The following is a 13,522-nucleotide window of genomic DNA, read 5'->3' on the forward strand; positions in this document are numbered from 1 at the left end:
CTAGATGCATCTGTATGAGCTCGCATGTCTGGAAGGCGACCTGTGTTCGCTCCCTCTTTACCTTATCTCACCTCATCTTCACAGGTGCCTCAGGATGACTGGAGCGGTTTCTCTCCGCTGGGGAAAGATGATGAGATCCCGTGCCGGCGGATGCGCAGTGGCAGCTACATCAAGGCCATGGCAGAGGAAGACAGCGGCGACTCGGACTGCAGCCCGAAACCTTCACCCAAAGTTCAGGCGCGGCGAGCCAGCTACCTGAAGGCCACACAGCCATCCCTCACAGAGATGACCACACTCAAGTAAGTGTGTGTTAGGCCCGTTATGCTGTGTAATATTTGTTTTTATTCATTACAAATGTCAGAAAGGGAAATATAGTCCCCCAGAGCCTAAGATGAGGTCTTCGGCTGGACGCTTAATTTTAACCACACATTCCTGTCGACAGTCGACTGCGATCTGAATGTTTCTTTCCTTTGTACTACACTTGAGGAGTCCATTTGAGGGCACACCAGAGAATTCAGAGAACTAAAAGATTTGCAATATGTAAAAACATGCCGACGCTCTGTAAGATGGTATGTAAGGGTGCTACCAGACCAAGTTCATTTGCTTTGGTCTGAATCAGGGACCAATTTTGTTACAAAGCTGCATAACTGCCAAGAGTTGGTTCGTATTCTCACGGCAGCATTTACAAACAGACAAGATAAAATGCCTAGCACTAGAAAGCTGCTCTTGACTGGTGAGAATTTCCATGTGGGAAAAATCCAGGAAATAAGTAAGAGTACACTTGCAAGATAAATGTGACACTTTCTAATGCCACAATGGAGGGACAACTACGCAGGTTGATTTTAACGCTGCTCATCGTGGACTATATTGCTGTCATTGTTCATTTTAGTCAAACCATACAGTTTGAAAACGAGGCGCGGCTCCAACTAGAAAACAATGTTTTGATGCATTGGATGTGCTGAATGTGCATATTAAGGCAGTACAGGAGGAGGTGCACATTAATAATCCTCCAGGACTGTAACATGCTCATGTTTAACCCAAACAATGTGTCATGTGACTGCAGTTGGTTTGAATCAAGGTTGGAACACGTTCTCACCACAAATGAACCGCACCAGAGTTTGTTTGTAACTGGACTGAGACCACCTCTTCAAGAAGGCCTTAGTCTGGTTGTTTTGGTGCGCACCCGAATGTGATTGCTGTGCTCACACCTGCCCAAATGAACCGCGCTTAGGGGCAAACGAACCTAAGTTCAATTGAACAGACTAAACAGGGCAGGTGTGAAAGCACCCTAAAAGGCCCCTAAATCAAACACGTTGTGACAGTAGTGACAGTGTATGTTACACTGCCTCTACTGTTCATGTGCATATTGCATCTTGCTTTCTGAGGGCGTTCACAACCAGTACTCCAAACAGACACAGCATATGTGTGACAGCCATCAAGCACACACAAGCACATCAAAAAGCATCAAAAGCAAGTATATCTCTGGCCTTCAAATAGCTTTTTTTTCTCTAGCCAATAGACCAAAATACAGAAATATAGAATTTACAGATATATAACACAGCCTTGTCAATTTTTCTTAAAAAATGATTTGCAAAAGCGTTATTCATTTTCTGTCATCTACCTTATCACTTAACTGACTCATTTTAGTATTAATGTGTGTTCATGTGTGGTGTAACTGCCTGCCTGTATGTCTAGTTTGAGGGAGTATACAGTACATGCCTCTGAACATTATGTTCAAGTGTTCACCACAGTCATACTGTGCAGTTTCTGAGAAACAGATGGGAGAGATAAGGAGAATTAAAGGAGAAGAGAATGTCGACAAACAGAAGGAGATGAAGGCAGCCAGTGTTACTCCAGTGTCTGCCTGGCAGCAGTCTGGCTTATGTGCAAGTCCCTGACTCTCAGTGGCCGCAGCTTAATTACCTGTTCGGTGTTTACAAGTCAGATACACACTTCTATCTTCATAGCTGGCCTCTATCTCTGCGGTGACAGACATAGAACAGACTGAGCCTTAATTGAAAATACATGATGCCCGTTCATGTACTGAAGGCTCTTCAAAAATTAATGCCATGTTCTCAAGAAAAGCAGTGGGAGTGGGAACATGCAAAGGACATTTTCTCTTTTCTTTTTGAAAGAGCTGAGGTTAAAAGCCAAGCTTCATCACTTAAACATTTTCATGAAGTTGTTCCTTGTTGCATAAGGCATTCTCTGTTCAGCCACATGTTTCTGACAGTGTGAGCTCATAAAGTATTCAGTCTATCAAGAATATTTCAGACTTGGCAAAGTCTTGAAACACATCAAGCTGACTGTATTCACCAGAATTCAGTCCACATGTGTTAAGTTGCACAACAACACAAAGAGCTCACTGACTTTGTGTCTCTTTCTGAAAGAATAGACTATTCAAGTTTCAGAAGACATGGAAGAATGTCACCCATAAGAAACTAATTGGAAATTTTAGTTTCATAGAATTTGGATTTTCTTCTATTATTATTACTTATATTCCACTGCCAAAAAAAGTTCACTGGGACAAGAATCAGTCATGGTGGGCTCACATGGAATCAGGGAGATGGCAGATGGACATCACCTTGTGGACGGCACATTGAAAAACAAACCAACAATTTGATAGAATGGCAGGATGGTAAAACAAAACATGCATGAGGATATGTTGGTGGTGAAGCCATATTGCTTACAAAGAATGGAATTAATTATATCAAATAAATAATGCCATGTTTATTATTTTATGTCATTTTTCTAGTAATATCTAGTAATTGTCCAGATCACCCATTTTTGTGTCGCTCTGTGTGAAGGAGCTACTTAACATCCGGTTGTAAATTCTGTCATGGAGGAGAGCAAAAAGTTGAAATATTTTAAGTTTGAAGGGCAATATTTAGTGTTACCGTTGTCAAGATTCTTTGTGGCCTTTCCCAATTTTACCGTCCTGCTTATGTCCACTAAAATTATTTTTGAAATCTCCATCTACTGTCTGCCTGATTCCATGTGACAGCAGTCTCAGATGGTTTTTTAAAGCATCAGTCCTGTTTTAGAGATAAACCCCCTGGTTTAACTTGCAGTAATAATGCGTGCATTTTTTTTTGCGACGAGGGATTATTATCCAGATTTCAGGTGTCCTCACTTTGGTTTCACCGTAAAATAAAGTGACAAAAATTATAACAAGTTGTAATAAACAAGAAATATCCCTTAATTTATTATTATGACATACCGTATAACTTCAATTAATAGCCCGGGCTATTATTTGCTTAAATCAGTGAACTCAACAGGCCTATATTTGGGACAGGCCTTTCATTCCTTTTACACAAAATCGTTGCTCAGCAAAAATGGGAAAAATGATCAAATTGTTTATTTGAACTAGTATGAATATTAATTGTATAAAAATTAGGCTTCGAATAGCATCAGTTATTTGTTATGTCATGACACTTGTTTCACGGCACCCAAGGATAATGGCGCCAGTACCACTTTATCCTGTTAATACAATATTCTTTAACTTGGATTATTGTTCATCAAGACACTTTTAATTATTTTGATCTGAGGATCTTCATGGACCAAAGTAATATATATAACTTACCAGGTAATCAAGGAATGGGCAGGTATTCTGACTTTATGACAGCTTCGGAGGAAGATAGTCACCACTTGATTTTTCATCATGCCGGTGAATCTGAATGAATTACAGTCTACTCTGGTGCTCATGGTTTTAGTAAAATGAAATGAACCGAGCTAACAATCTGTAGCATCACCATATTGACAAAAGTTTAAACATTTATATTTGTATATGCAATCTAAACAGCTAACTAATATTAGCTTAAGACAGTCGTCAATAATCTGGTTTCATAGAACTTCTATAAAAATGAACTGCTTGGCAACCAGACCAGGGGCCTCATTTATAAAGCTTGCTTACGCACAAAACGGGGCTTGAAAGTGGCTTACCACGCAAAGGTTGTGATTTATAAAAATAAACTTGGCGGGAGAATGTGCGCACCTGTAAGCAAACTCTGAGTCATGCGTGCGCACATTTTGGAGACACTGGGAAGTGGCGACGCAGACGGCGAGGTGAAGAAGTGGAGTCAGATTTTTATTGAATTCAGGCCGGGAGTCTTTGAAATTCTTTCTAAATACGTATTTAATCCGCACTGCCTCTAACGTCTCATTGTCCACTCTGTGAGCGCAGAAGGGGGAGAGGATGGCGCGACTGCAAGGAATATATTTATTTATTTAGCTAAATATTTCCAGTGCATTTATCATGTCTCGAAATACAGCCATTAAGCACAACTGTTACACTCATTTCATCAGCGCTACTTAGACATGTGCTGTTCATGACAAAACCGGCATGAAGAAACGTGTTTGCCTATTACACTTTCATCTTTGAATTGTATTTCAAATTACACGTTGTATTTTGGGACAGGGATACCACTGGTTCATGCTGTAATTCAGGCCGGGTGTCTGATCAGACTAATTGCCATAAACATAAATACTGCGGTGACCCTCGTGCGTAATTGCGCAAGATGGCACTGTCCGTGCAGTCCCACAGACACAGCTGACAGCATCAGCAGCGTTGATGTGCACTTATTTTCGCTTTCTTTTATTAGTGATCCTGCTTCTGTGGCCACCAAATAAAATCTTTCTCCAGTCCTCCACCTCCCGTTAAAGGGTCTCGAGCTCAGTCTCGGAGAAATTCCGTTTTTTGGTTCGTTTCTCACACCTGTCGCTGTGACTCTCAACGAGAGAACACTCGCATGCTGGCTTATTTATATGCAGATTGCATTCATGAGGTGATCTGCATGACCATTTATTCGTTGAACTAGGGCGTGTAGAGGGCGGAATATGAGGCGGATCTGGGGGCGCACAACTCCAGGAGGTCTGTGATTTATAAAGAGAACATTGCGTGCAAGTGTGCGTGCGCACGGTTTTATAAATCAGATTAATTTTTGGCGCATGCCATTTTCAGTTTTTGGGTGCACATCGACTTTTAGTATGAATCCTAAGCACTCTTTTATAAATGAGGCCCCTGGCCTGTAATTGAGACAGGCCTTTATTTGTCAAAATGTGTAGCTATACCTGGCTAGTAAAAGAGACTGGGTGTTTAATTGGGACTAGGCTTTTAATTGAAGTATTACGGTATGTCCTTTCACTAACTGTTGTAATATAATATTAATTCATACCTGATGAAAATATTTCCCATTATGCGACCTCTTAACTGAAAGAAGTGGGGACACGTGTAATATTGCAGCACAGGGCTGTGACTGATTAGCTGTGTAATATACAGAGATGAGAAGAACACCAGTGGGTGCTCAGTCATTGTTACTGGTTGCACAAACACAAGCACGCACACACACACACACACACACACACACACACACACACACATACACACAAGCTTATGTAAGTGCAAGTGGCGCAGCTTGGGGCCCACTAATGACTTGAATTTGGCCCGGGGATTGCCATCATCATCTGATGGAACCCAGTGGAACAAACCAAGCTGCAGTGCTGCACGTTGGAGATAGAGACCGAGGAGGGAGCAGCTGACGTCTTGTTTTCACACTGTGCATTTGGGAGCTGGCACAAGCCTGTGTTACACTCCGCGATGATTCAATAATCAGCTTTGTTGTTCCATATGTTTCGGAGCCCATTCTGTGACCATTGTGTCCTTGACTAGTGAGAAATTGCTCCTGAGAAGTTGTGAGATTTGTTTACTCTCGCCCAGTGCTAACCTTCCTCCTTATTAAAGCACACAGCGCTTAGATAAAGCATGCATTTAAACAGCTGGGATTATTCCTGGCAGACAAACAAGCTCAGGAGAAAATGACATCCTTTCTTGTCTCCCTCAGTCACTAACAGTCGTCTTTCTTTTTGCTGCAAATTCATTTATTCCTGGCCTAGATTTTATCGTGTTTATTTTTTTTAATGTCTCAGCGAGAACAGACATCCTGAATAATGGGTTGCAGTAATCACATTTCTGTCTGTCTGTCCTTCTAAGCTCAGTCATCACTCTGAAGACTTTTACTCAGTCAGTGACTAACAGAAAGTAGGGAGATGAGAAGGTAATGGGAAATGGAGGATAGGAAAGCTGGGCAGAGAAAACTTCTCAAATGAGGAAACAGGAGGAAGACAGACTGACAGGAAAGACAAGGTGAGGCAAGCGAGGGGACAAAGTGAGATGATGGAGAAGATGGGGAAGAAAAAAACACAGATCCAGGAATACATGACTACTCTCTAATGTCGCTGAAATCAAGACACGGCTTTAGTTAGCCGAGATCCTTGACTGGCAGAGGAACATGTGTTCATTAATGTCACTTGTTCCATAGAGGGACACCCTGGGACAGGCTGAACTTCCTCCCTTAGGTGGTACTGATTACCGGCTAGATCTGCCATTCAGGTTGCCACAAAAGACATCATTGGTTCTGTTGATAATCAGTCCCACAGGGAAATCAAGTGGAGATGTGGATAGAGATAATGGTGTGGGTAGATTCTTACTTGATTCCTCTGTGTATTGTGCACAGTCACAGACTGCAGGCGGCTGATATGGATGATTCATACAAATCTCCAAGGTTTAAGATGTACAATTTGATTTATTTTTGTTCCTTGGATTGAAAATGTACCTTCTCATTTCTCACTTGCAGAGTGTGACACAATGTATTAAATGTGTGTTAAAAACAGAGTTTCTACAGACCGTTTTGAGGGGAAACCTCAGACTAAAAAAGAACGAACTGGGTCGATAAAACAAACTGGCAAGCATGAGTAACCACTGAATGTCCAGTGTGTAGGATTTAGGGGGAAATGTTCACAGAATATTTTTCTTTAGTGTATAATCACCTAAAATCTAAAGCTTGCCATATCGTTGTACAGTAGGTCAGAACAGACAAACCAAACACCGGCCATTTGCGGTTTAGTTGGTTGCAGTCTGTAACATCAGCTGCTATATGCCATTAAATCCTACACCCTAGCCTTTTAAGACAGGTCTGATAGCAGCAGCGGTGGGGCATTCCTGACATGCACGACAGGATTGCCCATAGATTATTGGTTTTACGAGAAGATGAATGTTCGATTGGCTCGTTGGACAGAAGAACTCTTGAAATAGGCATCTGCTCATATAGACGTTCGTCATTAGGAGTCATAAGGTTAGTTTTGCATTCAGACAAACCCAGGCAGGAGTTCTCAACAAAAATATTGTTTCTGTTCAAGCAGGATTCCATGTCCACTGATGAAATCAATCACCCATGTGAGGGTTGGGGATCCAACCTGCAAGCTAGCACTAAAGATCGAGTTCATACAAATGACTTATGTTAATGTAACACGACGCAATAATTAGTTTGCCCCACTTTTTTGATTGAAGTCACAAATACTGCTTGAATGATTTCAGAATTTCATGAACAGGACATTCGAGTGCTGCAGGAATGACGTTTTGTTGTAAGCTGACACAGAAGATAACATCGCCCTGGTTACCTATCCAGAAAGCCAATGGAATTTTTGGATTTTGGATTACGACAGAAAATAAGCTCTGTGGCAAACTTAAATAACTTTAAGATACAAAGCCTACATGTTTTGTTCAGCAAGATAATCTTCACAAATGAGTGCCGCATTTATGATCTTTGGAGCATGAAATAAATCGCCAGAAGTAAAAAGCTAACACTAGCTAATGTAATGTTAGCTCAGTCCATGAAGACTTGGATTAGGAACTGGAGGGTCGGAGGATCAAGTTCTTATTCGGACCAAATACAGCTCTTTGTGTTGGTGCTCTGTCATCTCTCCATTTAATGCATATATAGGTCCTGTTTGTGCATGTGTGTGTATTTCGGGCCAGTGTCTGTATGATAACAGAGTGAAAAAATTGAACTTCCTCTCAGGGATTGATAAAGTCTATCTTCTTCTTCTTCAAACGAACTACACCACCATTGCAAAACTTAACATTGCCATCACAATGAAGCTGTAAAGCCGTGTTTGCTATGAGGATGTTCTGTAGTTTCATTTAGCCACTTTTTAGCAACCTTCTTTTTAAGAGGCGTAAAAGCTTCAAAATTTAAACGTGGGGTATTTACTTACGTATTTTATGTCGTAGCACAAAACGTGACAGTATCTTCAGCTTGTGTTTACCACAGACCTTATTTCAGGCATCTAACCAAAAACCCATTCAACAAACCCACTGACTTTGAGACGAGGAAGCCGTGAGTAGTAAAATGCTAACTCATTTCCAGGTTTTAGGACTCATTCCTGCCCCATTGTATATAGCAGTCTTTGCCGTGCAGCCAAAAAGAAAAAAAAAAAAACCAGGCAGTCAGTAGCTACAGGGTGTTCATGTCCCTCCTAAACAAATTATTTTTGTGGGCGTTCCTGTCATGCGCATCAGGACCGCGGCTGCAGTCAGACTCTACTGAATGGCTTTGATACAGTAACTTTCAGTAGATTTTGCTCCATATTTATAAAGCCTGAAGAAAGGCTTGGTTACATAAAGATGTATTTTAAAATTAATAACTCATCATCACCTTTATTCCCATCTTAATAGCTCATCTGTCCTTTCATTACTCTGTATCTCTCCACTGTCCTCTTCCCTCTATTCTTCCATCCAAGAATGAGTAATCTAGTTTGCTTTGCTGTGGTTACCGTGCTCTATTTTAAGAAGAAAATACATAATTAAAGTCGACCTGACCGGCAGAGAGTCATAAGAGCTGTGTGTATGTGTAGAGTATGTGTGTATGTGTGTGTGTGTGTGTGTGTGTGTGTGTGTGTGTGTGTGTGTGTGTGTGTGTGAATTTTTATACACTCCCTAGTGGACATAAGAGACAGCATGTGAAATAAAGGGGATATTGGTTCCTACTTCTCACAGTTGATTTAAGAGTAGATTTTCTAATCTGTGTTGTAATCATTTCTCTCTGTGCACTTTGTTTTCTGGAAGTTGGTTTAGTAGGCCACAATGTTCATCAAGAGGAAAGCGAGTCAGCTTTTTAGGTTTCATTTCCCCTGATCAATGAATTGTTTAGCTGGCATCCAACTGCTACGTGACCTCCACGCACACACACACACACACACACACACACACACACACACACACACACTTTCTCACATGTACAAAAGTACAGGCACATAGGCGTGATGCATGCTGAGCGATCAGATTGGAGGCAGGTGAGAGCTAATGAGACACCTACTCATCTTCCTCGGAGATGGGGATGTGTTTGTGCATGTGTGTGTGTCTGCGTGTTGCTTATGTGTCTGTTACATCTGTTTTTGTGTGAGAGTCGTTAGATTAAGAATGCCTCACAGACACACACACAGTTCCTCTTCCCTCCTCTGACATACTATGTGAGTGTTCTCACTGTTAAGTGTTTTAGAGCGTGCTTACAAGGTGCTTCAAGGACACACTGCCTAAGCTACTGCGAGTGTTTCTCAATAGTACTGCGCTTGTTGATTAGATAAGGGTGTCTCCTGAAGCAGTTGTGGATTGATCCGTATCTTCGGGTTCATACACACTGCAAGGCACTTTGCAAATACCTTCTCTCCCTCTCTTTTCGTCACTTTATCTCTCCCTCTGTTTCCCTTGCTCCTTTTCCGCCTCTATCTTGCTAAGCTCTCTTTTTTCCTGCTTTGACTTTTTCCTTCTGTTCTTGTCCCTCCTTCCCTCTCTCGTGGCAGGATCTCCACAGAGCATTCGCCCAAGCTGCAGATCCGGAGTCACAGCTACCTGCGGGCGGTGAGTGAGGTTTCCATCAATAGGAGTCTGGACAGCTTGGACCCGGCAGGGCTGCTGGCCTCGCCTAAATTCCGCTCGCGAAACGAGAGCTACATGAGAGCCATGAGCACCATCAGCCAGGTTAGTGGCACCCAGGGGCCCTTGCCTCTCTGCCGTCAGACCTTACACCCCCTGTACCTCCACTGCTATGTCCAATAAGGTCGTGCAGGGGGGAGGAAATCCCATCCGTAGCCATCCTAAGGCCTGAATTAACAATCAGGTCACCATCCGGCAAAGTATAAAAAGTATGAAAACCCCCAATCTCCCAATTAGTGTATACGTCTGCGTGCTGTTTTCTGGAGCTCAGATGATTACAGGCGTATTCAGATTGGCTAATTACCATGCAGAACCCCCCACCACAATCCTTTACCCTAATATGCTCCTTCTGCCTTGGAATACTTTGTGATGCAAAATGACAGGCTAAAAATGTTCTCTTCAATTTGGCATCAGCTATGTAAGAGATGAAAAACAAGAATTAAAATGCAGCCATAGGAATTTTATGAATAATTGAGATTGGGATTGGTTCCAAATGATGATAGGCGTTTGCCTTGATTTGATAGTTTTTGAAATATTGAAGAATTGGCCAGGAAAAACTCAGGAGTGAAGGTCTGTTATTATCACAGCTGCTGCAAAATAAGATGTTAGTCATTTTGGATTTTGGGCACGACTTCAAACTCTACATTATTTGGAGTGACAGGAGAGCTTAGCTTACCTTTTTGCCTGGGGTAACGGGGATATGTACTCCCATCCAAAGCCCAGGGGCAACACTTTGCCTCACCGGCTGAATGATGGACCCTTGAGACGTCCCTTCAAGTCCTGGCAGGGAGCAGGCCCAGAGGAGAATGACACACTGGACCTGGCATCTACAAAAATGCCACTGAATAAAAGAGGTGCTGGTATGCTCTCTATCTCACTCACTCACCCTCATATTTGACACATATGCACATTGAGTGTGAACTGACACACACAAAACAGAGGCTTAACAACAGTGGATTGAATCGAGGTCCACAAACCTTTCTGACTCCAAGCTCTACAGTGTATACTCACACTTGTTTGACTGTATGCTTTCTTCACTGACAAAACACCCAAACCAATCGCCGTCGTCCCTCACCACATCCCATTCCTATGTTTTGTTCCAGCACAATCACCAGAATAAATGTTAGCATTGGACGTTTCTGCAAATCACAGAAGACAGTTTACAATAGTTAGGTTTGTGCCTTCTCTCTTTCCTTACAAATGTTTTCCTTGTTGCTAGATGTAACATGTTGATTAGTTAGCTGACATGAAAACATTATGTATGAAGATAGCAAGTTTTAGCAGGAGTCAGTAAAGGTTGAATGGTGCTCGCAGCTCATGGCATGGGCAACGGTAGCTTGCTGTTCTGTGTCTGAGCTAGAGACTGCACCCCAACAGAGTTGACTTTACTGATACAAAAGGCTGTATGTTCAGTACTCACCTGCTGAACTTAAGTAAAGTACAGAAATGGAAGATTCTTTGTTGTGTGAAGTGATTTCCACCCACGCACCTCCAGACAGAGTAGTCTAGCTTACTTTGGAAGCCCAAAGCTCGACAATATGTTACATTTATACAATTTATATGTATGGGATATGTTGAATCCTTATGTTTCAATTTTATGTTCAACGCTGCGGTTAACGTGGTTACGTTTCAGCACAAAAACCACTTGTTTAGGAAAAGGAAATCAATGTGTTTTGTCTTAAAATTGTCACTAAAACATGTCTGGATATGTCCAAACTCGTCAAAAACCACCTGCTTTTGTCGCTATAAACACAGACGGACATGTACCAAATGCTCGTTAAAAACACCTGCTTTCGCTGTTTCAAATATGGCTGGACATGTCCCGAACCGTCAGTAAAAACAGTCACTTTTGCCGCTACAAACACGGCTGGACATGTACCAAACTCTCATTTAAAATACACGTGTTTTTGTCCCTACAAATATGGCTGGACATGTCCCAAACTGTCGTCAATAAACATCCCTTTTTGTCCCCACAAAAAAAAAACTGGACACTTACCAAACTCTCGTTAAAAACACCAGTTTTGTAAACACCTCCTTTGTTCACTACAAACATGGCTGGACATCTACCGAACTCTTGTTGGTCTGGCGTAGGTGTCACACCAACAACATCAGACATATGAAGCGAACAAATGTTACATATCCGTGGTTTGTAAAAACGTACAATGCCAACATATTATTCTGGTGACTGGGCAGTTTGCTCAACATTTTTGGACAGGCTGAACAAGGGCAACTTTAAGGAATGGAATGGAGCTTCGTGTTATCTACCCTCACACAACCCAATCTACACCCATCTCACAAGTCTGTAGAAAGACCTTTCCAAGTTTTATTTCTTTTCCCTTTAGACCTTCCTGTTCTGAAACCCCAACTGCATTAGCTGATGATGCAGGTGTAGATAGATTTCAAGTCACATCTCAACTCTTAGTAGTCCTGGCTTTGACACTTACTAATTCTCACCTTTAATAACAACACTTGTAGTATTTCACTCTGTTGTGCGGCCCTTTGAAGTTGTACCCTACAGTGATTCCTCCCCCTCTGCACTCCTTGGACTTTTCTATTTTTCTGGAATACATTCCCACTTTTAAGTACATGTTCATTTCTATATATGGCTTAAAGCTTCACGAGGCAGTGTGGAGGTAATAATTGACCAATTTGAAATAACATACTCAGCAATTATATGGCGCATTTAATCTGAACACAGTTTGCTGATGTTTAACAGCTCGGCTTGTCCGTGATGCTTAACCAAAGAAGACTAAATTGCGCCGAGAACATTGTTCACTTCAAATTCATGTTTTGATCGCTTTTCCTTAATGGATTTCAGTCAAAATAACTTTTGTCATTAAGAGGTGTCTCAGGCTCTTGTTTAAAAGACCAATCATACACTTGATATTTCTCCGTGAGTGTCAATATTTGACAACAGAATTCATTTTTTGCAAACATGTTGAATCAGCCTGCCTCAAATTATGGGAACACTGTCTTTTTTTGGAGCCCCCAATTTGTGATTTAAGTGTGTTTGTACATAAAACACCTGCCTGGCGAAACTTTAATCAGTGAAATAGCTCTGTAACATTGAGTCTTACAGCAAAGCGATGCTTCCCTGGCTTTTGCTTCTGTAATATATTGTCCCTTCTCCTTTGTCTTGCACTATACTGGGGTGCGCCTGTGCATTTTGATTTCTCCCCTGTGCTCGGGTGTGCACTCTCCTGTGTGTGTTTTATCATCTGGGTGTTTGCGTGCATGTACTGTATGTCTGCGTGTGTCCCCTCTTTCACAGGTGAGCGAGGTGGAGGTGAACGGGCAGATTGAGGCAGTGTGTGAGTCAGTGTTCAGTGAGATGGAGTCGCAGGCGGTGGATGCACTGGACCTGCCCATGCCTGGCTGCTTCCGCATGCGGAGCCACAGCTACGTGCGTGCCATAGAGAAAGGCTGCTCTCAGGAAGAGGAGGAGGGAGGCGTCACGGTGGCCATCAGGAGGACCAACTCGCCCCCGCGCACCACCACCACTGTTAGAACCATCCAGAGCAGCACAGGTTGGTGGGAACACGCGCTCAACACACACAGACTCATGTACTCATGAACATGAGTGAACATACATAATCCATGGCGCATTATAAATTGATATGTGTGCCTAGAAAGTATGTATTATAGATGTGCTGTGAGTCAAAGTTATGCAGCATGTGTGTAGTGTCAACAGCAACAAAATTAAATGAATAATTAGTTAGCACAGAGAGAGATTTATCTTTGTATAAATATTAA

At 42.1% G+C, this 13,522-nt stretch overlaps 1 protein-coding gene across 4 annotated transcripts in view; it reads left to right on the forward strand.

Annotated features, from left to right (window-relative positions):
• dlgap1b (discs, large (Drosophila) homolog-associated protein 1b) overlaps positions 1–13,522 on the forward strand; it is a 120,477-nt gene that overhangs the window by 65,133 nt on the left and 41,822 nt on the right. For 3 of the 4 annotated variants that reach the window (XM_049565088.1, XM_049565086.1, XM_049565089.1), the window contains 3 exons: positions 85–299; positions 9,637–9,814; positions 13,041–13,296. In XM_049565088.1, the coding sequence (XP_049421045.1) occupies positions 85–299; positions 9,637–9,814; positions 13,041–13,296 (649 nt within the window). The remainder of the gene's footprint in view (positions 1–84; positions 300–9,636; positions 9,815–13,040; positions 13,297–13,522) is intronic. The other variant, XM_049565087.1, reaches the window with a different exon arrangement.

Source organism: Epinephelus fuscoguttatus, linkage group LG21 (genome assembly GCF_011397635.1).
Source record: "Epinephelus fuscoguttatus linkage group LG21, E.fuscoguttatus.final_Chr_v1".
In the NCBI taxonomy this organism is placed as follows: Eukaryota; Metazoa; Chordata; class Actinopteri; order Perciformes; family Serranidae; genus Epinephelus; species Epinephelus fuscoguttatus.